Here is a 27,990-nt window from a genome sequence, read left to right as displayed (position 1 = left end):
AAAGTATAATAATATTGTAAATAACAGAAACAATAATACATTATAAAATCATAAACAATAATTATTTACATTTATTTAATTAAAATTAAATGAGCGAGATTAATTATTTAACCTTGTCAAGGTAAATACAAAAAGGATAAATAATTTTACAGAAAACAAAATAAATTAACCAGTAAATAAATATAACATAATAATATCATAACTCAAATCTAAGGTGCCTTCCTATATTTTTTGTTTTCTACAATCATTGATCAACACTTTTCTCAATAAGTCTTAATGCATTTTTCTAATTCTTTTTATATATGTATATTGGAATAAATGTTGATATATATTAAATACTAATAGTATATTATTACAAGTTAAAGTCAATAGAACAAATTATTAACAATAAACAACTTAACTGTTTTATAATAATGTATTTACTTGTTAAAAAGGTTTTATTTTTAAAATGTAAATATATATTTTTTTTTAACAATAATTCAATTTAAATAATTTGACTACTTTTTTTTTTTTTAATTTTATCTTGTCGAGACTGCAGGTAACTTCCAGACATGGCTAACAAACGATAACGTTGCTTAAGATTTTTTGCTCTAGCATGTTGTGATGCTATTTCTGTTGTGTAATTACCAGGAAACCAACCTTTTTCGCCATCACGAATTCGTTCACCATGGTACCATCCTAAGATAAATTAATAGTTTTAAAAACATATATTAATGTCCACGTTTGAAAATTGTTTTTAATTTGTAATAAAAATATTACCATCATTCATTTTAGTCAAGACTTTTACAATGTCCCCATTTTGTAATGACAGTTCATCAGGTTGAACAGCAACGTACGGGTGTTCTGAAAACACTTGAGGACAGTCCCATTCATTATATAATGTTTCTTCAGGATTGGAACTTATAGGAGGTGACATTGCTTCAATCCAACGTTTTTTTGAAGATTCAGAATCACAACTCAATAACTGTAAAATTATTTAAAAAATTTAAATAAACATATCTTAAATCTACATTTTAAAAAAACAGAATCTTAAATACCATTTCAACAGTTTTTCCTTCATGATTTTCTAAAATAGTTAGCTTCAAAAGGTTTTTATATGATGAAGGAATAATTAATTCAGTAGTATGTTCCATTTCTACAAAATTTCTTGCACAATAATCTATCACCGTATAGTTTCCATCACTGTAAAAATATTAGTGTAAATAATTTTATGAATACTATTTATTATTTATTATATTGATATACCTTTTGCGTTTTGCTATGAAAAACATATCATTGAATAGGAAGAAGTAAAGTTTAGTAGGCCGTATCAATTTTCGGCTAAATGTTAACTTTGCATCGGGACCAGTTAAATGCAACATAGATCCAGAACGAACTAACCAGCGTGAACTAGAAGCTACTGACATAGCTTTCATTTCTTTTTTACTAGAAAATTCTAATTGTTGACTAAGTAACAACATTTCTTCATAACGTTCTAATTTTCTAGTACTTTCATTACAGTTTTGAACAATCTAATAAAATGAAAATATAAAAAATAGTTGGTAGTAAAATTAATATTTGCTTAAATAAAATTATATTATACATACGGCATTTAAAGAAGCTAAAGTCAATTCACACATTTGATACTCCAAAGCATTTTCTTTTAAATCCATTTGTGATAAAATAGCATCAACGAGGAGAGGTAATCTAGTTATTCTTTGCATAGGTAACATTAGGAACGAATGAAGAGAGAGCGATTGGCACTTTGGATCTGATTCCAGTCTTTGTAAAGCTTCGTTGAATTTTTGATTTTCTCTAAAATTAAATTAAACATTTTCAAAATTTAGTATAATGCTTATTTAATACTTTTGAAATGAAATATTTTACCTTAATGACTTTAAAGTACGGTCTATATAAATTTGATTTGAGCAATATTTTACAAAAATATCGAAATTTTCCTTAGAATGTGTGTATAAAATTTCACTAAGTCCACTAAGTAGTATGTTGTCTTGCCAACATTTTTCTAATGCCGCCAGTAATTTTTCAGAACATTTTCGTACTAAAACAAAAAACATATTACAACCTGCAATCATTTTCATATTTAATAAAAATACCATGATGTACTTACCCGCATTAACATTTCCAAATAAAATCTTTTGATTTTTTTTACTTAAAATTGTATCGTCATTCATTGAATGACTATTTATGAAATGTTTCTCAAGAACAGTTAAAGACTTAAAATAAGATGCTTCAGAAGTTATTAATTCAAACTTTGCTTCTTGTAACTTTCGCTCTCTTGGTGTTAACGAGTCTATTAAAATCAATACAAATAGTAATATTATTAGGTATGCTTTCTTAATTTTTAAAAATGATTAAATAACTTACCTATAATGCCACTATTTTTTACTTCTGGAACTTCACACCATAAAGATCTATGTTGCCCATGACCAGATGTACAAGGTGTTATAAGCTCTAAAGCTGATGGTCTGCTTGTAATTGAACTAATTTCTTCATAACCATCACAATCTTCCATTATGTCGCCGGCAAAAACACTTTTTGTCCGCTGTAAAAAAAAATAAAACTCAAGATTAAAATATTATCAAATGTATAATTTATTTATTTAAACAATATAAATATCTTTAATAATAATTTTATAATAAAACATACTTTAGATATATCAGCTGCATAAAACTGATACAACGGTTCGTCAGCAAATCGCATGCACAAATCTGAACCATGATTTGAACCTGTAAAATGAAATGCATTATCATAAATATAAAATTACTGTAAAAAATTAACTAAAAATAATACCATTCTCAGACGTTGATTCAGTGCTACTCTTATCCAATGAAATGCCCGGCCTTCCTTTAGAATTATAAATTGAACGAGGCAATGAACCATAAGTAGTGTTCCCTATAACACACAGCAGTTACTTACATAAAATGTTGAAAAGGCCAATTGATGTAACCCATAAACATGAAAATTTCAAGAGAGGCTAATATATTACAATTTCGATTAAAAAATAATTTATTAATATTTTTTTAAAGAATATTACATCATTTTTTAAAAATTTTTAACTGAAATCTGATTTTAAAACTACATAACTTAAGAAAAACGTCTATTGATATTTTGGTCGTAGAAAAGCCATTGATATAAGTAATAAATTAAAATAAAATTTTTCAACAGTAGCGATTAAAATATTCATAGTTTTAAAAATAATTAAAAGGTAAAATAAGAATTTACTATTTCTTTATCATTATCAATTAAAATCACTATTTTGTTGACAAAGCAATTTTAATCATTTAGGGCTCTAATACTGTAAAATTATAATTTTTATGTTTAATATTTCCATTATTTTACCAGTTGAATGTCGTTTTACTGGTGGAGGGGGTGGTGGTGAACTAGGTCTTGCTACACTTAGACGTCTTGAATCAATGGACGATGGCGGTTTGTTTCTATTCCGTATAGGCCGAATTTCACCATTTCCTCTATAAATAAATATTTGATTTCAATTGTCATATTATGTTGTATAAAATATAATAGATGTGTCATACATGTCTAATACTCAATTTAAATACTTACATAATGTGTTTATATATGGGAATATAGAAAACAGATGAAGACGGACTATTACTATTCGCCAATGAATTAAAACTTTTGTCAATACTTTTATCTGATGTGCTTTCATAAGTTCTATTATCTATAGAACATTAAATTATCCATTATATATAGTTAAAAAAATATTTATTCAAATTTTAAAATGTTCGCTTACCAAAGTTGGCTCTTAAATTTCCTTGGCTTAATTTTCCTACACGTTTTATGCCAAGTGAACTAAGTGATCCAAATGACCATCCTTTTTTAAATCGTTTCCTAGCTTTATTGACTAATGGACCAATTCCATAGTTTCGTTCATCGCTTGGCGGAGCTGGCAAGACTCGATCTTTGCATGGATACTCGGGTATCCGTTTGACATTTTCTCCGTCATCATCAGAGGAATTATCAGAGCTAAATGAATCGAAAACATAGATATTTTCTGGTATTTCTTGATTTATAGTATTTCCAGTATCTATACAAACAATATATTTTTTTTTTATATGAAATAAATATATATATATATATTTAATTAAGTGGTAGGTTCATAACAGATTTTAACACAGAAAGAAATACAGTGTTATATTTTAAATTATTTAAATGAATCTATACGAATTGCACAAATGTAAAAATATAATAAACATATATAAACATTTTTAAAATAAAATATCTATTTGGTTTATTAGTAGTAAACTAGTACCTAAATATACAACTTACCATTATCAAAAAATAAAGATAGCTCTTGCGACTCAAATTTCCCTTCGAGGAAAACTGTCTTCAATACTACACTTAACAATTGTTCGTTTAGAAAATCACATGGATTTTTTTTGTAGTTAAGCTGTTCAGGGACATCCTTTATGAAACTAATTACGGATTGTGACGATATAGAAACTAAAGAAAGCATTGGTATATTGAATGTGTTAAAAAGGCGTATCCTCAGAAATGCAAAATGATATGGTTAGTTAAAGCACACGCTCGATTATTTACAGTTGGCTAATTGTTTCGGTAAGATTACGGCACTCATTTATATTTTCATCTAGATAAATGTATACTTATGAACTTCCTATGTAGCTAATGGTTATGTTCTTTCCTTTCACAAAACAAAAAAAAAAGACTGAGATTCTATTTCATTTAAGGTTTAATTCAATACCAATAAATGATTTAAACACAAACTATTAATAATTAATATAATTCAATTATAACTATTTTAAGTATTATCAATATAGCAATAAATAATAATGTAATAAAACAATCAAAATAATACTATTTGGTGATTATCATTTTTAATATATTTTTCTTCCCACGATACGACCTTCAAGAGTATACAACCATATGTCATCAGGTCATCCTCAAAAATATTTAAAAAATATGATTAATCATTCGTGATTATCAAATTACAACCCACTAAGCAGTAGTAATTTTAAACAATAATAAATAATTTAGAGTTCCCTTAGCTTTAATTTAATATTTGTATTTTTAGTTAAAAACATCATGATACATTATCGTTATTTTGAGTTATTAATAATTTGCTTAGTTGAAATTTTCACATATTTTAGATGTTAAAATGAGCAAAACAAAGAACATTAACAAATGACAAACATTGACTTAAAATAATTATTAAAATACTGAAATAATAATTATTTGCTAATCTACAATAATTTTTTGCGAGTGGCTTTTATTTAACTTAAAGTAATTTACCTATTCGAGTCGTGTGCTTTAATAACCGTAGGGTATAATCAAACCTTTATCAACAAATAGTGACTTCCTGCGCCTCAGAGTTCTGGCCGGTGGTAAAGGTGGTGGCGTTTGAGAATTACAATAATAAGAAGATGGCATGACAGATAGTTGCTTGGCAAATCGTTATCCTATCGTATGAATCACTCATTTTTGTCACTGATCAAATTTAAATGGTTATTTTAATAACAAACGCGGTGGTGGTTTCGTACTTTGGTAACGACGTTACATCAAACACTGCTGTCGTTGGTGATTACACACGTCTAGTACACCGCACTTTCACTTTTCGATTACCCATGTCTTACGACGGTCGACGAGGAGACGGATAAGACGGTACAGACCTTGGACTGTTATGGAAGTGGGAGTGTTGTCCGAGTAGGAGAAATACACGGTGTAATTCTCGTGCAGAAAAGGGAATACTTTACATGGTTGGGAGGGTAAACAGGTTTTTTATTTCACCTTTTAATTTGTTCGGTTTTTTTTTCATCTTATTTTTATCTCGTCACAACCCACGCACACACGGGCATACAACAATCAGCATAATCTTCCGGGCAATGAATTACATAAACATTTGTCCAAACCCGCGCGCTGTTTAACGAATTACTATCGTGGGCATGTTTCCTCGGCAGCGGCAACGGTGTTGCTGAACTATTAGAGCAACGTCGTTATAGCACACGTGTTAGTTCAATTATTATAGAGAACAATAAAAAAAAAAAAAAATCCGAATGAACTATTTATGCCATGTGAATCGAATTACAACATTCTACCATCCTCTCCTAACGAAAAGAAATTCGTTTGTCGCAAGGCTAAAGCTTAAAAGTAGGTACCTATTTAATTATAATGATCGTAGCTTTAACCTCGCATAGTCGCATTGTCTTGTAAGCTATTTGTTTTTCGATTGATTCTACCACCTTTTACTATTATTGTAATATTACATTATTACGTGTATACAATATTGTATAGGTATTATATTGATGTGACTCGAAATTAAATAATTTTTGATCGATTAAAGAATGGCATGCGAAAATATTTTTATTTTTTTATATAACACAATAAATATAAATTAAAAATAAATAATTTTTTTACCACCATCCTTCTATAAGATTTATAATTTCTTAATTTTGATTATTGTTTATTTAAATGTTAAATTTATAAATTTCTTAAATTTATATATCTAATACTGTTCGATGTGCCAACTTATTTAAATAATATATAAAATAAAAACAGAAATAAGTTGTTTATTAAAAATTATTCTAAATTAAGTTGATTTTGATGATCAGTTTAAAAGTGGTTAAAAAAAAAAATTATTACATCCATACAACATTACAACAGAAATTCATAATGTATTACAAGTCCATTAGGATTATACCACCTGATCTTGGCCTTGGAAATAAAAACATGCAATATAAAACCGGTTTTTTTGTTTAAAAAAAATTGTGTTTAAATTTACCAACCTAGTTTGGTCAAAATATTTCAATGAGAAATATGTATCTTTATTTTATAATAATACAATTTTTATTTGTATTTTAGAATAAGAGTAAAACGATATTTATTTTTTTAATATTTTTTCAAAGATGTAGGTTGTTTCTTACTTTTTACTTTTGAGTTAGTTATCACGTTTTATAAAAGAAAAAAGTTTCAATTTTAACTTTAAGAGTAGTTTCTGATAGAAAATTGGATATAGTTAGTACTTTGGAGGAAGAGAATACTTTTTAAAGTAATCGGAAAAAAATTACGGTAAAACGGGAATATTTACGCAACACCAATTTTTGATAAAATCAATTTTGTTTTTTTTTGTTTTTCTTGTATAACAAAACATAATAACTGTAGATACTAAAAATTTTCACCAAATATTTATATTAATTTTTTTATGACCAATATTATTTTCAAATTATTTGAAGCCTTTTTTTAGATTAAATATTTGAAATAATTAAAACTTTTTAGTTTCATATTAGTTTGAGTTCTTTTTACTAGAATTTTAAAAAAAGTTAAGCGTAGGTCTATATTAATTTTGTTATACGTGTTAATAAATTAAATTAGAACAAGATATTAAACACTGCGTATTTTAATGTTTTTTATTATTTTGTCGATTAAACATCGTAAAGACTAAAAATTTTGGTCATTGTGTATTTTTCCTATGTACGATAACATTTTCAAAGTATTTTGACTCATTGTCGGTATAACATCGGTATTGACTTATAAGTTATTAATAATGCGTCTATTATAGTGATTCAATTAATGATTAAATATACTAAACATCTATTATACAGCATATAGAGAAATTTTAAATTTAATCATTTTTTTTTTTTTTAGTTTATTAGTTTTAAATTCAATTTTTACACATTAAAATATTTGCCTTTGAGATATGAAATAAAAAATGTATACTATTTATTGAACAAATTAAAATAAGATTTTAAACATCGTTTCTCAATTATTTAAAATTAGGTAAAAAAATATATTCTAAAAAATATTCATTGTTTTCAAAATAATGATTATTTGAATTCAAAAAATGATTCTTTATCTATTTTTTATTATGATTACATAACCCTAAAAATTATTTCTTATATCGAATATAAAACATTAGGGGGGTTTCCGTAATAAATAAGTGTAGGTTATTATTTATTCGTATAAATTTGTAAAAAATTGTATTGGTTCAATGCAATTTGTTGTTAAGTACAATATTTACTAAATTATTGATTTAAATATCAAACTTATATTTTGATAAGTACTTTCACTGTGAGCTGTTAATAATTTATAACATATTCTTAAATATTTTATACTTAATTATTTACTATTTTATGCATATGCCATAAAATAACTACTACTATAAACTTATTAATTATTAATAATATATACTAATAAGTATAATATATTGCCAGTACTGTATATTTCAAGGAGTTTAAAGATTTATTTTCACAAATATTATCAATAGTATGTAATAACTTACTATGATCTTTATTTAAAAGTCCATGAATTAATTTTGAAAATGGCTTCTTTGGCTTCTTAATCTTTGGCTTTTGACGAAATCTATTGGAACTAATAAAACATAGATTAATAAATGTAATTAGACGAATACTTTATTTTTATTTTAATAATAGTTTTTAGGGTAACAATTACTTATATGAAATTAATATTGCGATATATTCAGAATAATATTTAGTTGAAATTTAATTTGAATTTAACTTATAAAGCATTTATTGTAATTTAAAATAAAACTCGTTAAACCTAACATTAAAATATCATCTAATCTATCGGTTAAAAAAATATTTGATACTTCGTTCACACGATTGAATATACCGACTTAAATATTTATATATAACTTATATTTTAAATAATTTTGACGTATTAAGTATACTTACGGATATGGTATTAAAATAATTTCTTCAGAGGAAGGAACATCTACCCAACCATCATCTTCATCAAATTTACTGTTTCTGTCAACACTGACACTATCCGATGTGACACCTTTGAAAAAAATAATTACATATTAAAAAAAGTGAGAAAGCAAGTAACAACTCAGCTGTACAATATGTCAATATGTATCGCGTCATTGAGTAAATTAATGTAATGGATGTGTTAAATTTGAATTCAATAATAAACCATTGCATATAAAAAATAATTTTGAGCAGATGCGGTCTATCAGCATTCAGCCTATATTATACTAAATGCCTATATTTTATTATATTACTATTATAAGTATTTTTTTTTTACTATTAGAGTGTATCTTTAGATAAGTTGAATTCTTTTTCAAAAACATGGCATTTATTACAGCAGGTATGTACGTATTTATACCTGTTTTTTTTTTTTTTAATGTCATTGTGTAAAATTAAATTAATATTTTTACAGTTAATTTTTCATTTAAACGCCAATTTTATTTAAATTTTAACTTCATGTATCTATAAAAAAAAAAGTTGTACAATTAGATTTTCAGAAATTTTGAAATTCAGTAAAAACTATTTGTGGTGTCACTAATATCTGGATTTCAATACAATTTGAATAATTTGGATATCCTAATCCGAATAATCCAAATATTCCGGTTATTTTGAACTTGTTGCTTAATTATTAAGAATATAAATATTTGTTATTTAATTTGTAGATTTAAGACTGTGTTTTATTTAAGTCGGTATAACTTAAAATTTAAAAATTATAGTTTGGCGTAAATTTTACATCCCTAGAAAATTTGAATTATTCGAATTACCTATATTGATATTATTCGGATTATTCGCTTTTTACATTCTGGATACGGATTTTTGACATCACTACTTACGAGAGACCTCGTATTCAATTCTATTTCATTTTTTTTACGCCAACTCAAAATTGTATAATAAAAAATTGAAAAAATAACTAAAATAATTACCAAAAATTTCAAATGTCTATAAATAGGTAGCATAAAACGGCTCAAACTTTTTTAAAATAATATAATGTCTAGTAAACATCATTATAAACTATAAATATTTGATAAAAATTACAACTAAAAAAATAAAATTAATTTTTTTCAAAACTTTACACAAACCCTGTTTTTATATTACAAATTACGAATGGATAGCCTCCTCATAATTGTTATTGTTTATTATGTTAATTTAAAATAAATTAAATAATATAAACGTAGATAATCCAAACATTCATACAACAATCAGAAAGTTAGCTGAATTATTGGATTCGATAAAATATATTCAAGTTACGGTACTTTTTTAAAAGTTGCGTAAATATTAAGAATAGTAATTATTATTCTAATTACCGGACGAAGTGGATTCCGACGGTGCATTTATTCCATAAATGCTGTTATCGATTTCCACTGAATGATCAAACATCTCTTTTTTCTCTAGGATGCCGTTTTCGTCACCATCGCCGTTGACTGGAAGTTGCAGTGATGACAAGTCCGCGACCGTGACGGAGACGACTGGTGGTGGTGGTGGTGGTAACGGTGGCAACGGCGGTTGAACCGTCTCATAACTGTTGTCATCATAGGCGTTTGTAGCGGTCGTAACGACGTCGTAAATGTTTTGCTCGCTACCGTCGATCGTGGTATAGTGATCGTCGTTAGAGCAGTCTACGATGTACGGATTCTCCACTATGACGTTAGACAACGGCGCTTCCGTGGCCGTGGTGACCACATCGGTTGACGTTAGTCGTATATAGCGTAGCTCCTCGTAAATGCATTCGCCACCAACGATGTAGTTGTAGTCATGTGAACCGATTTCGGAAGTGGTATCGACAGCAATGGTAGTGGTATCGGCAGCGATGGTAGTGGTATCGGCTGCGTTAGTAGTAGTATCGGCAGTGATGGTAGTGGTGTTAGTGGCAAAAGCAGTCGCGGTGAGGGAAGCTTCGGCTAACGACGCGAGAACGGAGGTAGTAGGAGTCGCGACGACGATAGACGATGAACATTCCTCACCGACATCGTGTTGTCCAACTTTATGATCAGTCGTGATGGTATTGGTGGTTGAAGTGTTAAGGACAGGGGTAGTGGTGATGAGTGTGGTCGATACTGGGGCAGTTATAGGGGGTGTAGTTGTAGTAAGTGTAGTTGTTGCGGCGATAGGACTTGTGGCAGCGGTTACCGTCGTAGTCAACGGCCGTTTCCAACCATGCAGAAAGGAACAATTTGGTTTTAATGGCAGTGGCGGTGGAGACCTGGTCGTAACGATTTCTGTTGGCTGCTGTAAGACTGCTCGCGTCGGCGATCGGTCCGTTTCTATTGGTCGCTGCTGCTTTAAGTCTTTTTGCAGTGTCGATCGGTCCGTTTCCAATGGCCGCTGCTGCTCCAAGTCTTCACGTAGTGGCGAATTCTCCCTACCCACTGGTTGTAGCAGATTTTTTGGCGGAGGCGTCGCATTTAAAACACTTTCCAACTGAGCGTCTGGATCTCTGGCGATCGATAACCGTTTGTCTTTATTCAACAGATGTCTGTCCACTGCACTGATCGTATCTTTTTGCAACGGTGGCCTCCGTTCATTTCTCTTGACGTTGGGGGTTGTAACGTTTGGTTTCGGTCCCAGAACACTGGGTTTCGACGGTTTTTTACCGTTTTCGAACTGCACCAGGAGCTTTTTTACTACCGACGACGACGTGCGCTGTTCGATAGACTTCTGCTGTTCGACGGTGCGATTCTTCGTGGCAGTAGGATTTAGCACGGCGGTCGGTTGTTCCACGGCAGTCATAATATTATCTACGATTTTTCGCTGTTTCACGTCAGTCGGTAGTTCTACAGCAATGGGATGTTCCACGGCAGTCAAATGATCTTCGACCTTCCGTTGTTCCTCGACAGATAGTTGTTTTGTGGCAGTTAGATGGCCTGTAATTTTCTGCTGTTCCACGACAATCGGCCTTTCCTCAACCGTTCGCTGGTTAGAGTTGGTCCGCACTACGACCATCTGATTGATGCAACGCTTCTTTTGCGAGGTCGACTCAAACTTTTCCACCGTGGCCCGTACCACGACGCCCTTTTCCCGGACCGAAGTGACCTTAGTACGGACCGTAGTGCCCTTGGCCAGTGTTTTATTCACTTTTTTCATGATGTCCTGCATCGAGTCCCCCTGGTTGGCGTCCACCACCACCGCGTTAAACTTTGACGCCAGCTCGGCGACCATTGAAGACGGCACCGACACCCGGATTGTCTGGTAGCCCCTAAAGCTACCCGTTCGGTTAACGTGCGACCCGGTACTGCCCCTGGATTTGAAACTTGGACGTTTTATTTTGCCACCCCCAGTAGGCAGTACGGTACTAGTCGTTGTTTCTGTGATCATCGTAATGGAATTACAAAATCACACGTAAATCTTGTTTCTGTAGCTTACGTGATCGGGAATCATTCCTGCGCAACAGAATAATATCCAATATGTTATAATTTATTAACTATAATAGCTATATTATACTTTTTATACTTAAAAATATTGCAGTTACATTTTTCCGGAGAAGAGGGAGTCATTAAATTTTAAATAATTGTTTTTATTTTAACTAACAAATAATATAATTTAAGACATTGCATGTTATGCACACATTTTATTTCTCATAATATTTGTCTAGTTTTTTTATAATTATGCAATATTTTTTACTAACTTAAACGTGTTTATTGTATAAGTCTAAACTGTATTAGAAAATCTAATTTAATTACATTTGTAGATGTTGTGGTCTCCAAAATTATGAATAATTAATATATTTAAATCGACATGTGCTAACATAATTTAGTATTATATTTATATACGATTAAAAATAAATAAACATAGAATATGGTAAGATGATTTAAGCTATAATTATTTCATGGACAAATTCAAATAGTTGCTCATTATACACATAATATAATAAACATACATAATATATTAATGTGTTATATGTAATATATATAATGTCGCATTATGTTTTGTGTGAGAACCTCTGTGCAGTGTATTTATTTAAATATACATTATATATTCTGGAAAAATTCAGTTATTTACTCATATGTTAGTATGTTACATTGTTACATCACACATTATAATTATTACACATGTATTTAGGTCGATGAAAGGTTTTCTTCTTTTTCGAAATAGTGGTTTATGACATGTTTATGTAGGTATCCAACATAATATCTTATCATCAATGAACTTAAATAAACTATTCTAAATGCGTTAATCATGGAAGATCGAATAAAAATATTGTATACTCGTACCAGAATGTTTTGATATAATTAAAAAAAATTGTATAAACTAAATTAACCCAGTTATATATTATGAAAATTCATGACTCAGAGTATCACATTATAACAAAATATTTAAAAAAAATATTCGTAACAGTAAATCTTAATAATCCCAGAAAATTAAAAAAAAGTTTTTTTTCCTTTCTTTGCTCGCATATAGACTACTTTTAAAGTACCGTTTATGATTTAATATTTATAAACTCGTACGCTTGTAGCGAGGTCGTCTATTTTCGAACCGGACCTTAAATTTGTGTTATTGCACGTCGTAGTACACAAGTCATGTAGTATGTCCATGCACGATGATAAGGCAATATTTATATTGTCGACACACCTTGATGAGTGAACTAACTCTAGATGTTGTCGTCGTCGTCGTCGTCGTCGTCGTCGCCATCGCCATAGTTAACGGACTGGTGATAAAAGCATAATAATATACCTATAGTTACCTATAGCACCGTTGTCTAACACACAACACACACGATAGTATGTACACTTTTAGTAATGGCGTATATTATGTATTATTATGTAAAGGAATCCAAATAATCCAAGATACCACGTCAAATAATTTATCTTAGTCTGCAACGGATTTATAACTAACAACGTCTTTCAAATATTTATAATTATTTGATAATTTGTTATTGTTACTGATTTTCAATATTAAATACCATATATATTATGTACATGCGTGATGCGTGTGTATGTTTATGTTAAGAATTTAATTTTAGTATCAGACATTCACACTAAGTACTTAAAATATATTAGCGGTAGGTACTATAGAGTACACAATAGTTTCTAACTCTACTTTGAAAATCAAGTTTCAAAATAATTTCGAAGACTTTATAATAGTTAAAAAAAAATTAGTGACACCTATGGAATTAGCAAATTTAAAATTTAAATGGTTAAAGAAAATTATATTTTTTTTTATCAATAACTATTTTATTGTAAGATATGCCTGTAATGTAGTTCAATTTACGTATAAACACTAGTTTAAATTAATTTTTTGTGTATATAAATAACGCTACTGGCAACGATGATACTGCGAATGTGATTATGTGCACATATTGCCTACGTGAATAATAATTACCTAATATTTAAACATATCAGTGACGTAATAAAAATTTGTCTGTATATTGTGTTTGAAGGGGTGGAATGGGGTAATCAAGAAATGTATTTCCAATATATTGTTTTGTACAATTTACATAATATATTTAATCTCATAATATTTCAAACTATGATAACCGTAAATGTTACGTTTTAAACTAGGTTAGTGATACAAACATTTTTTAATTTAAATTGTTTTATTAACGAGGTTAAAAAAAACTTTGGTACTATGATGCAAAGGGAAAAAATGGGAATGGATCCTAAGTCTATCCCTTCAGTGTGCCACTGACACACACACACACATACATATACAAGGTTTATATTGATGATCATTGAACCATACTAGCTACATCTACATAATAAACACACGTGTTCGTCAGGCGTAGGAGTGATGAGGGCGGTGCCAATGAGATAACCTTTCGAAGGCCTCGCGCTGTGCGGCAAAGACCTCAGAGCCAATATTTTTGTATAATATTATGATGGAGGCGGCGACCGAGTCATCGAACTCAACGTGTGCGAATATCAACTCTTTATGATATTCGGTCTCCCTCCGAAAAATAATATACACGTCCGTTTCAGAACACGCGGATACAGCATCCGAACCAGTAGACGAAAAAAAAAAAAATTTTTTTAAATTTTTTTTTTTTTTTTTTTTGTATGCTTATATATCACGGCATAATGTCACGTCTTAAACTTCAAACTGGCCTACGACGATGACAACGAAAGAAAATTGTATCAATCGTAATAACACTTAAATCGTGCTAAACATAAATTTCCAATCTTTACACAATTTGTAATGCCACAGCTTCGCTGCAGTGATTCGTGTGATACGTGGGTCTTACTTTTATTTTATAGACTACAAGTAGGTATTATTTATTTTGGTTTACTATTTTGAAGACTATAAATTCTATCGATCATATAATTATATTTAATAAATTAAATAATTATGATTATAGCTATATATCATATTTATACAAATTGAAAAAAAAAATCTGTCTCTCTTTCTCAACAGAATTACGTTTTTATATAGAAACAGGAACTATTCTATGATACAATACGTAGAAATGTATATTGTTAAAAATTAAGTGAACATCATAAAAATCATTAAGTAACTATGCATTTTCGTAAACTATTATAACATATAATTAATCTCTAAATAACTTCTACTTACTAAAATTTAATTATTAAATGTGTCCATTGTATTAATTTATACAAGTAAAAAGATTAATAATCATAATATTATACAAATCTAAAGGTACACAGATTTTTGAGTTATTCACATTTTTTTATTTTGTAAGCTATTCATTCACAAATATTTCAATACATGAAATTCGGGTTAAAATATTTTTGATTTTTAATTATTGTATAATATATTTTATTGTTAATGATTATTAAAAATGTATAAAACGAATAGGTACTTTGAATAAAACATAATATTAAGTATGATGATATTTATTTCATGATAACATATTATTTCAATTTAAAATTATTATTCAACTCGTATATTCAATACTCATTTTAATTATAGTTCCGTGTTTTGTATACTTATTGAAACATATGTCGATGCATCCTATATATATTGTATAATATATAAATAATTGTCTAGTTTTAACATTTTTCAGTACTTATAATTATTACAGTTTCTTAAAATATGTTGTATGCACTTACACAAACATATTATTTATTTAACATACATAGGTAATTTTTGAACATAGTTAAGTGCAATATGACCAAAAACTACATTACGTTAATTTGTTTTATAATAAATTTATAATACTATAATCTAATCGAAAGTTAGGAAACGTGAATATTGTAATACATTTTTATATTGGAATTAAATCGATTAAATAAGTTAAAAGACAACTTTCAGTCAATTGCAACTCAACTACACTTGATACTATCAATTCAATTATATACTTTTTAAGTAGAATTATCATGGTTAAATTTTTTATTTTTTATTTTAAATTTATTATAATAATTAGCTTACGTATAGTACTTAAACAGACTTTATACATTAAGTGTTATAGTCAATAAGAACGCTTCAAATTAATCAATAAGAAAAAACTATATTTAAGGAGAGGCTAATTTCTTTACAGCAGGTGAATAATAAACGAGTTAATAAAGTTTAAAAAGAAATGATTAAAACTATTTTAAATTATACAGTGATTATAATTTAATATTAAGAATAAATCCGTGCAAATTGCAAAACATTTTAATTTTTTTTTTTGTATTTTTAACATGTTTATCTTATAATTCTGTAATGTTAAAAATAAAAAATTCAAATAAGTGTTTGAGATTTATGAATATTAATATGAAATTATCTTCATAATAAATGACAATATTTTAATTAATTTAGCTATTAAAAAAAAAAAAAAAGAAAAAAATCATAGAACCAAATAAATATCTTAAATTAAAATGTAGTTTTCATTTTTATCAAAATACTATTTAGTAAATTATTTTTAAGAAATACTTAAAACAAAGTAATCGCATAAAAATAAACATAAGTACTACATATTTTAAACTCAACCATAATAAAATATTGAACATTTTAACAATAATTTTATCATTTGTCACGTATTTTATACCATTAATAATATAGCACCAATCAATCAAATTCGGAAAAAGAAGTTAACACATTTTATGGTGGATATTATACCTACAATTGAATAGGATCTATAGAACATACCTATCATATTGTTATGAAATGAATTTTAACCTTGAACAGTATTCTTTGTTAGTTCATTATTATTAATAATATTATGTTCATTTTCTAAAAAAACATTTTTATAAAAGAATATGCGAAATAAAATATCAATATAAAACAGATATTCATACGTTTTACTCTTTATACAAAAACAAGTTGAAAATTTTAAAAGAATATCCGATTACAAAGTTAAAAATAAATATCACTTAAATTTATAAATAATAATTAAATTTAATAATCAACTACATTATCTAGGCAAAATTATTGTGCATATTAACAGGCACGTAGCCATGATTTTATTTTTTATTTTTATTTAAGGGGTGTCTAAATAATTATGAATACAATTTTTAACTTTATTTTTTAATATAATTGATATATAAGATCTTTTCTCTTAAATTTTAAAAAATTTCGAGGAAGGGGTTCAGGCCTTACAGAACTCTCTTGGATACGTACTTACTGTATAGTAATACACAAATATATAACAATTTAATATGAAAGAAAATTTGGTTTTATTCATCTTATATTAATATTAATTGAATGATTGATTTAGAGCTGTAATTTGTATGCACTATAAAATGCATTTAAAATTCTCGTAAATGTATTTTAAATTCTAATTATACTAGATTCGTTTATAATTTAAAATATAAGAAAATATCTATTTTATTTCCAATTATACCTAATGCTTTCTCAGTATAGGTTATTATCTGAGTTATTGCGCGTCGGTTCTCATAATTAGTAATTAATATTATTATCATATGCCTACTAGCTAATATATAATATAACATAATGCTAGTATTAGGTCTTTGCTTATTATGCATTACCGTTATAATTACTCAGTAGATACTCGTGTACATTTTTTATGTGCATGTTTATAAAAATTTTGCTTGAACTCACTATTTCTACTTTTTAACTGATATATTTTAATTGTTAACTTATTGACTAGTTAATTAAAAATCAACTTCATTGTATAAACTGATTAAACGTAAAGTAAATTCAAATAAAAATATATAGCGCACACTTAAGATTAAGTTCGATGACGATTTATACGGTATTTAAACATTTAAAATGAATTTTTTCTAACATTATCGCAATATAAGGTCACCTATATTTATAGATGTCCCCAATTTAAAATGAATATTTATTATAATTTTCAAACCGGTTAATTAATTATTATATTATTATATGCTCCTATATTTAAAATTTGTTTGAATTTGTTTTGTTGTTATTATATATTGTAACGGTTTTTTATTAATAACAAAAGCCTCAGCATCCAGGTCATTAGCTGACAATTGTTTACTTATAGGTATAAATTATCATTTTCTGTTGTATACAAGTAATAATAATAGTAATATTACAAATATATTAATGCTTGTTGAAATGGTTTTGAATTTAATGTGTTATACCTAAATTATATTACAAAGAGTTATCTATCCTAATTTCTTTAATACAATTTTCAATAATTTTCAAATATTTGTAAATGGCATTTGTTTCGTTCACAGGGACCACATTTCTGTACATAAGTTGTATAATCATTGTATTTTATCCTCATCGGTTATACATCAATTGTATTACGCAAACAACACAATATAATGCTACATAGAACAAAACAGAAAGTTAACAGGAAGTTTTCGACAAACAAATCAATAATCATTTAAAATATTCCATTCAAGCAATCTATTAGAAATAAACATTAGTAAAGCATCACGCAGTGATGAGTATATGTTATTATCATAACGTTTTTTTTCTTTCTTTTATTCCGTTTAGACAACGCATTTTGTATGTGTCTATTTATCACAAATGGACTCTCGTGAATCGTGATACTTACCTATCATCAATTTTTACGTCGTGTTTATTGTTATTCATTCATCGTTACAGGCTAATCCCAAGCAGAGAAAGCTTTTTGATATACAAGTATAATATTTTGTTTAGTACCATCCTGCGGTTATTTCAATAATATTGACATTATCATCGGCGTCACAATTATTTCAAAGAAATCTTTCTCTGGACTGTTATCATTCGAATATACCTAATTCGATCATAAGTAATAACATAATAATATTATCATTCCGCGCGCGTGGCACGTCACGTCTGATTATGAAACAATATTTTCACATATCATTACCCATCCTTGATGATTTTGTGCCAGTATTGGATGCCTCGAGATCTTTCCGTACGCGTAAACACCGGAAAAACCACCGAAGCCTTCTTCGTGTGGGTTGAATTTCATTGCTAAACAGCTTGTATCGTTTAAGATATGCACCAGTAATTCTTTAGTTATCGTGTTACAGGTGTATATCCTTTAAAAAAAAATAAAATACTGCTATTACAATTCTTATGGTTTCTACGCGACACTGCTCTTCATAGGTTCTATTTTACTTCCCGTTTTGAGTAATCCCGGTGATTCAATAATATTATTTTAAAATTCAATAATAAATATAGCAATATACTAATTAATGAAACAATTTGAATAATTTCGACAATAAATAATTCATACTTTATCTTATTTACATTTGAACTTGTTTTAAAGACGTGTAAAACTAAATAATAAAACGACTAATGTCGTAAAAAAAAAAAAATATGCTCAAATAATTATTATAATATCTTTGATGAAAATTATTTTGATAAATATTTTAGATAAAATTAATTAACGTCCAGAACTTGGTTTAAAAAATTCGTCCCCAGTTAAAATGTGTGTATGTTGAAATTAATTTACACACATAAAATACTACATTATTTTGAATATAGTACAAACAATTATTAAAACTTCATTTTTCGTAAATAATACCAAACTCCAGAGTTACTGCTTATTCAATTTTAAATAATAAATTTTAAAAATATGATTTAGATTTTAGGTAAAACGTTTATAATGAAATAACCACTATTGTCAATTATTTAGAGTAGGTACCTTACTAATATACAGTCAGGGATTAAAAATTGAAATCATAAGCAATACGACATACTTTATGTAACACAAAATGATAAGTGTAGGCTGTAGGTATAGTACGAAATTCAAAATTATGTAGGCATATAATTTTTATTATCTACTATAATTGATTAGAAAGTTTTTATTATGTTTTAAATTAGGTACCTATTCGTAACAATGTAATCTATTACAAATAATAATATATATGATATTATTTTTTATATTAAATAATCTTTTTTTATCTTAATCATAATAATAATTAATAATTGTTATCAAATATACTAAAATATACAATTTCAAAAGATAAAGGTAAATATTATTTTTAACATAGAATAATAGATAAATTATAACATGATAAATCAGCTATTCCGTGATTTTATAATGACACCCTTTGATCATATACAACACTATAATATAATAATATGATCTAAGATAATACCGCCGTACGATTAGTAATAATAAAGATTTATATTTGAAACTAATAAACAATTTAGTAGAATTTAGTCGATTAACCATGACCGTCAGAAATGGGGCTGTGAAGGTTAATCGAAAAGATAGTAGTCAATTATCAAGATAATAATATTATATAGGACACGAGTACAATCTTTGTACATTACCTCTACGCGATAAAAGTACAGAAGAACTTCGATTTCGCTGTACGTGAAATAAGCAATTTATTTAAAATTATCAAATTATTATTATCAGGAATATAAATTTATAACACTTATTACATGGATTAAAAAATATACAATAAAAATAACAAAATATGCAATGAAAATATAGTGCAAAACAATAATTTTAAAATAATAATTAAAATTAAAACAAAAATAATTAAAAAATGAACAAAAACTTTTTAAGCTTTTTAATTAATAATTAAAACAATATTTTTTTGCCAACAAAAATTTGGAGGTAAATTTGATCCACAGCAATAAATTTCTCATAATATGTCTACAGTAAGAACATTTAGATATTTTAGCCTCTGTATGCTGATGCTGTAATGATTAAAATCATTTAATATGCGCTGTTTGAATTTTGTAAGAAACTTCATTCACAATTGAACGAACCTCTCACATGACTTCTAACACAAATATTTTGTTTATAAGACATGAGATATGATCCTAATGGTAGCTCAATGTCATTTTTAATATCTATAATAGCTCTAACTTAGGTCTAAGGTAGTATATTATAGTATTGTTATTTTCTTGTCTTCTGAATTCATTATTAATACATTAAGCGATAATAGAATATAGAATTACATAAATGGAAATAGCAAAATAGTCCAAAAGTGAGCATACATAGATTATATCATATATATATATATATATACATATTATTTTATACATTCAGCAAGTGTTATTGTATTATTTATTACTTTGCTAATGTGAGTTATTATTCAGTATTACAAACATTGAAATTGGAAACAATGTCTATTTTATTTCAACATTTATAACACGATAATAATAAATAATAATTTATTATGTCTTGCTAAAAATACATTTTTCTTAAAATATTATGTATATAACAGTAAGTAAAAAGTATAACTAAATAGGTATCACAAAAAAAAAACACGTTTTCTAATAATACATGAGTACGATAAAATATACATTTTTATATGGGTTTTTATAATTACTGCAATACTAAAAATTACCTAGTTACCTACTTTGAATAGATTAAAATCTAACTTTTTAGTATAAATACTATACTTAACAATGTTCAGACTCAATATAAGTATAGGTAATATCACAAAGTACTTATATAATATTATAATATAATGTAGTCTTTTTATGAATAGTAACTGAATACTAACTAATGCAATGTTTACTTTACATCATACTTAATATCTTATTGCTGTTGTAAATTAGTATATCAGGAAAAACTCATTATTTTATAAGTGCAATTCTGAATTCAATGCGTTTTAGAAATTCAGTGTAAAATTAATAAACTAGACATTCGCGTGGTAGTGCGTATAAATGTTTAATATGAATGTTATGTATGCTCTTTGGTCTTTGCATCAGCATTTTTATAGGTATTAAATATTACGTATTTTATACATAAATGGATTATTTAATATATTTTGTAAGACAATAACGTTTAAACATATTTTTAATCCACAGTTAAAACATTCTGACAAAGTTATTCAATTAGTATACACCAGTAGTCTTTTCACATCTGTTCATCTAAAATATATTTTACTAAACTTTTACTTAAATATAATAAATTAAAGTAAATGAAATACGTTTTTAAAAACTGTGATTTATATAAAAAAAAAATTGAATCCATTGTTAAAACTATTTTCTAACAGCAATAAAAATGTTAATTACATGGATCAATTGTAATAAATATTCTCATGTTACCACTTACTCATTATTTTAATAATATTTATTTAAGCGGATGTGTTTCCTCTTACTATTTATTTTTGTATGTCTCTTTTTACTTCCTTACTTCCAAGTCCACCGCAATACTATTTATCCGCTTAATAAGATATATAATTTTATTTTATTCATTTTAAATTAAATTCATCTTAACATATTAATATCAAAAACTCTTTGAATAGTATCACGTTATAAGTGCAATTGTAACTAATACGAGTATATTACACTTAATACTTTATATAATAATGGGTTTTCAATTATTGTTCTCTAACACTGATGTATTATTATATTTTATTTGAAAATTATACTATATAAAGATATAAATACTAAAATTATTAAGTCATTTTTTTGCAGCTATAATAGTAATGGTAAATACTTAACAATTTAAAACCCTAACTATAAGCATACATTTTTGTTTATACTATACATTATGAGTATCATCGTCATTTGTTTTCCAAGAAATCGTCATGCATTTTTTTATTTGACGGTTCTGGAAACAAAACTATTTATATTTTAATTTAATTTCAACGAATCTATGTCTGATCATTGAACTGAACTACAAACCACTTTTTTCCGTTATTCTATTTCTTCCTCCAACAATAGATCCCCAGACTTTTAGGCTATAGGTCACATACATTATTAGTATTAGAATTAGGCATTGTAATAAACATTTCGTTACATATTATTGTGATATTATATTGTGTATTCAGGTGTGTCAAAGTTTCACTAATTCGAGAAGAAATCTCGTTAGATAGGTACGTAGATACATCTATAGCACTAATCTTGGCAATAATGACAGTTGCAGTTTTCAATGAACACTGATTATATATCTAGGGTAATCATAAATCATAAACCACTAGGTGTATGTATACAATATATATTATATTGGACACTGATTCTGCCGCGGAAGCAATTTTTGAAGCATATATAGTTTGAGGAAATTCGAGAGAGGAGAAACAAACATAATTTACCTATATAGTCTCGTTGTCCTAGACCTTTCTCTTCAGGGTCTAATGTATTTTTACTTCACTTAACTTCACTATATGCGGCGAAAAACGATAGGGCGTGCCTTACATTTCTCACGAAGTGGTTTATTTTTTCACTCTTTTATTATTATACTTATTTGATTATCGAGATAATAGGTTCGATGAGATATTTCAGATTGTAAAAGTGAAAATTAAATTGCACCGTAGTAAAATTATTATAGCTTCACGTATTGTGTGATACAATAGACTAGTATATTGTTATTTTCAAAATAAATGTAAGAGTATAATATAATAGGAAGTATATATGTTACTAATAACTTGCTAAAATGTATTGAAAAAAAAAAACAATAAGAAGAAGTAAAAAAAGGTAGGTGTATATTGTAATATAGGTAGTAAGGACCTCCTTGTGAAAAAATAATAGTGTGACTAGGTATTAAACATTGCGATCTTTGATTAGTATTAACTAACCAATGGTGCAGAGCGAAATGTTATGGTTAACTTATTTCAATAAACACTGCTAAGTTAACTCGTGCCAAACGTATTGTTAAAAGAAGCATTGGGTATCGGCATTGACGGTATTAATAATTAATTTTGCATTCTACGAAACCATTATATATAATTTATATATATATATACATATAGGTATGTCATATAACGTCGATATAATATCGTTAGTAAAAAACTTTTTCCAATAAATAAAAGTATTAGGTATCAATTATTATTATAAGTATAAGTTAATTCTATGATTTCTGTGTATTCAAATAAATATGACATAATATTGTGGTTACGCGTGTATTATGTCAACCATAATAATCACTATAAATATCGAATATCCAAACCAAATTATACACCGAATTCAATAATCGTAAAAAAGTTTGTGCTGAGATAAAAAATAATAATAATAATAAATACGATGAAAAACGATAAAAATAATATCTACATAGTTTTTTATTTTATTTTTTTTTTTTTTAAATCTACATAGTTAATAGCTATATTTCCACTGCACTATATATTAGTCCAATAATAATTTATTGAGTTCATTAAAATTATTAATCATTTTAAAAGTTCAATAGTTTAAAACGATACAATTCTATAATACTCTATAATTATATAGTACTAGATATTAATACAGGATGTTTCACCAAGTATGCTCACTCTTTTTAAAATCTTATTTAGTGAATCATTTTTCTGAAAATATTGACGTAAAATCAAAATTCGAACAATTAGTGTTTAGAGTTATTTAACTTTGTTTACAAAAGATAAAAATTCCAAGATATAATAGGTTTGTAAGATATAAAGGTTGTGGTAATTTGAAAATGTTAATCCATCGATATTTTAAAAGTTTGTAAACTCCTTAAGTAGTACATCAAATCTCAGCAATTTTAAAATACAGTTTTTCAATTTTTAAGTATATTTAAAAATTTTAATAATTAGAATTTGAATTAATCAATTATTAAATAGAAGGTATGACATTGTTTAGTGAATCAGCCTATATGCAATATATAAATTTATGAACTTAAATAGTATATAATAATAGTTTTAACTGTTATTAATGATTGAAATAATCTGTTTAATAAACCTTTAGTTGAACATTTTTGTACATATTACATACGAGTATATTACTATTATTTTCAAGATGACAAATATAAACTGCGTATCATTTGTTATGTCTAAGATGACATCACTTTAACTGTCAATTTGTAAGCCATTGTAAGATAGTGGTTTATATAGGTTTATTTTTTTTTCCGGTTCAAATTTGACACCACGGAAACATTCTTTATTATATTTTTTAACTTCTATGATTAAAAATCTGGACATTTCTAAATTATTCAAATCTAAAAATGTTACTATTTCCAAAACAAACAAAAATATCTATTTCATCGAAATGTGTTATTTTTAGTAATTCGTGTTGTAGAAATGATGATCAACTGACCTTGTACTTTCTCTCTTCCGTCTCCTAGCATTCGATAATACCACGTGATCCCGTTATACATACTATATGTACTATATAGTATACAGGTAGATAGAATCACCGAGGTTCTAGTTTGAGACCCGCCAGGACGCCGTACGACTCACACACACCTCGTAAGTATGTATCATTATAATATATAACCACATAAGATTCTACGCACGATTCGCACCCGGCATTTCCCCTTAGGTCAGAGGCGGTTGCTGCTGCCAAACGAGAGTTAAAGTCGATACCATATCATTACTGTTATATGTATCTACCGAGCGGTTTAATGATTCAATTTTTTTTTTTTTTTGTACAAAATTTTAAACGTTTATTACGCCAATATCCGTCGTCGATGATTCGTAAACAATTATTGCTCGTAATGGTAATAGTCGTACACTCGCACACACGGATAAGTAGGTATATTATAAGAGACAGCAGCAACTAGAGACGGAAAAATAACCGGAACGTGAGTCACGACTGATGAGCGCGAGGAGAACGTCCCGAGGCGGTGACGTTGAACTTGAATCGCGGGGACCGGTAATGAAAACTTTTGTTTGAACTATTATATTATTATGTACCGAAAAAAATTCCAACCGGTCGAGCGAGAAAACATTTGTCCGATGTCTAATATATCTGAATAGCGTTCGTTTTATTCATTGAACTAGTTTTATATAGTTACTACACAATATTATAGCGTATATAGTAAAGTACTATTTTTTGTCAACATGACTCATTTACCGATAAGGATTTTGCAATGGATCTATGGTTACGTTCGCCACTAGGAAATCCGGTCGAATGAATGACAGTGTAAATCACATAATTTTTAATTTACTTAACTTTGAGAAAGTTCCCTATGGCATTTTAAACATTTTTCTTACAAATAATACCTACTTATATACGTTAAAGTTATAACAACGTTTGTTATGTGTTTTATAATACGTACCTATAAATATATAGCTCGGATTTAGAAGAAAAGAAACTCTATTATTCACATAATTTTAAATTTATACACACCTAATAATTATGTTCATGAATATTACATAACAATCAATAACAATAATAGTATTTTTTTTACATTTTCACTTGTAACGGTGTGTGCTGGGTACAAATGTTTCAATTATAGTAAATATGCGATACACAAATTGAATTTATTTTATACACACGATATAAACAATAAAAATATTTTTAATAAAGCTGATCAATAAATAAATAATATAGTATACTCACAGTAATATGTAATTTAAATTATTATACAACACGAATTATTGTAATAGATTAAAAGTAACAGAAAAAATGATTAAAAACAATTAATACTGGAATATAAAATCACTGACCTTTTTTTTCATTGTTCAAAATTTACTAACTTTATATTACATCAATAATTGTACATACTCATGAAAAAAACATTTTACATTACTGTGTATTATATATAAATATAATTAAAACTTCTATATTATTAATAAAATATAATAAAAAATGTAAGTTAATAATAATTTACACCAAAAGCTTTGTTGATTTATAAAAAGTACTATCATAATAATCAAAATAAGTAATGTGTTCAAAATAAATTAAGTAAAGTTATAACTTTAAACAAATTTAATACATAAACGATTCTATAAGTAATATATTATTTATAAACTTAATAGATATTTCTAAATGCAAAATATGTAACATTTAATAAAAATATTAAATTTTTAATTCTTTTCTTATCACATATTTTTTAAGTTATTATACTTATTTGAATTTTTTTTTTTTATATAAAAAAATTAATTTTTATTATACCATTACTTATGGGGAGAAGATGATATCTACTTAAAAAAATGTTAAGGGTAAAATATCTTACTTCCCAAAAATAGGCGAGGGAATATAGTGTGCATGGAAACTCATCGTTGCGCAACAACCGAAAAATAATTTATTATCGTTTACCAATTAGAAGATACCAGTTATGCACTTATGCGTCATTATTATACGAGAGAGTCTTCAAAAGTACCGTAACTATACTTTACTTGTGGTATGTGGGAACAGTCTAATGTCATTGAAAATCCAATCTCATACTAATTTAATATTCTGCTGGTCAATGTATTGCACTGTCGAAACATAAATTAAAATCCAATGATCGAATTTTCTCTTTCACTTGGCATATACTATAACATTATGTAGCTTTATATTTTATAGTGGTCGAATGGTATTTGTACTTGCCGATGTTCAAGTAAAAGATAATATGATTAAGGAGAACGGTCCCGGGTCAATTGATAAGCAGGTATTAACTACTTATTCAATTCAATGGTTTAACGAACACATGAGAAAACTAGTTTTTTCTTTCGTGTTAATACTCGTAGTCATACATTATTGGATTGTCGATTTATACAAAATGCGCATCGATATTGAATGGAACATAATATTATATATGTTATACAACGCAAATAGTGCATGTAAAATATGTATTTAAGTACAATGTATCGTTTATTCGTATATAAAAGAATGCAACATACTTGGAGTAAATTTCAATTTAAATATATATAAAAATGTTTTTTTTTTACTTATCGGTTTTACGAATGAAAAAACTGTAAACGGTATCCAAAGTATTTTAACCCTTATTAGTTATTTTAAATCAAAATACCATCTTTCTATTATTTTTAGTACAGATATTATAAATGAAATATGTATCAACTATCTGTATTTTACATGACTATACCTACCTATTTATACCTAATGATCTTTGTATTTTGAAATCATCTCAAAAATATAAATCGACTAAACAATTTTAAATGTATCACTAACATCATAAAAAGTATCTATTATACATAATACAATTATTTAGAATTTAATATATAATATTTTGTAATTTGTATTTGCATTACAACATGACTGAATTAGCATATTCATATTAACTTTTCAAACAAATTTAAAACAGCAGATGTATTTTTTAAATTTAATCCCGAGTGTTTATTAGTAGGACACATCCTTTTACATTATCCAG

At 27.0% G+C, this 27,990-nt stretch overlaps 1 protein-coding gene across 1 annotated transcript in view; it reads right to left on the bottom strand.

Moving 5' to 3' along the window:
* Nucleotides 1–452: 452 nt before the first annotated feature.
* The window catches only part of LOC112595578, a 36,389-nt gene continuing 8,851 nt past the window's right edge, over nucleotides 453–27,990 (bottom strand). The window contains exons 2-17 of the mRNA XM_025340870.1: nucleotides 10,043–12,115; nucleotides 8,664–8,769; nucleotides 8,252–8,340; nucleotides 3,752–4,045; nucleotides 3,562–3,679; nucleotides 3,340–3,467; nucleotides 2,791–2,892; nucleotides 2,647–2,726; nucleotides 2,365–2,542; nucleotides 2,108–2,290; nucleotides 1,867–2,038; nucleotides 1,587–1,794; nucleotides 1,246–1,511; nucleotides 1,038–1,182; nucleotides 760–964; nucleotides 453–678 (exon numbers count right to left, since the gene is read on the bottom strand). Of these exons, the coding sequence (XP_025196655.1) occupies nucleotides 485–678; nucleotides 760–964; nucleotides 1,038–1,182; nucleotides 1,246–1,511; nucleotides 1,587–1,794; nucleotides 1,867–2,038; nucleotides 2,108–2,290; nucleotides 2,365–2,542; nucleotides 2,647–2,726; nucleotides 2,791–2,892; nucleotides 3,340–3,467; nucleotides 3,562–3,679; nucleotides 3,752–4,045; nucleotides 8,252–8,340; nucleotides 8,664–8,769; nucleotides 10,043–12,050 (4,476 nt within the window). The 5' untranslated portion in view covers nucleotides 12,051–12,115 and the 3' untranslated portion in view covers nucleotides 453–484. The remainder of the gene's footprint in view (nucleotides 679–759; nucleotides 965–1,037; nucleotides 1,183–1,245; nucleotides 1,512–1,586; nucleotides 1,795–1,866; nucleotides 2,039–2,107; nucleotides 2,291–2,364; nucleotides 2,543–2,646; nucleotides 2,727–2,790; nucleotides 2,893–3,339; nucleotides 3,468–3,561; nucleotides 3,680–3,751; nucleotides 4,046–8,251; nucleotides 8,341–8,663; nucleotides 8,770–10,042; nucleotides 12,116–27,990) is intronic.

Source organism: Melanaphis sacchari, unplaced genomic scaffold (genome assembly GCF_002803265.2).
Source record: "Melanaphis sacchari strain LSU unplaced genomic scaffold, SCAv2.0 Contig0_pilon_pilon, whole genome shotgun sequence".
NCBI classification, from domain to species: Eukaryota; Metazoa; Arthropoda; class Insecta; order Hemiptera; family Aphididae; genus Melanaphis; species Melanaphis sacchari.
Note: the sequence above shows the minus strand (reverse complement) of the source record. Positions and strands in the feature narration are given on the sequence as shown.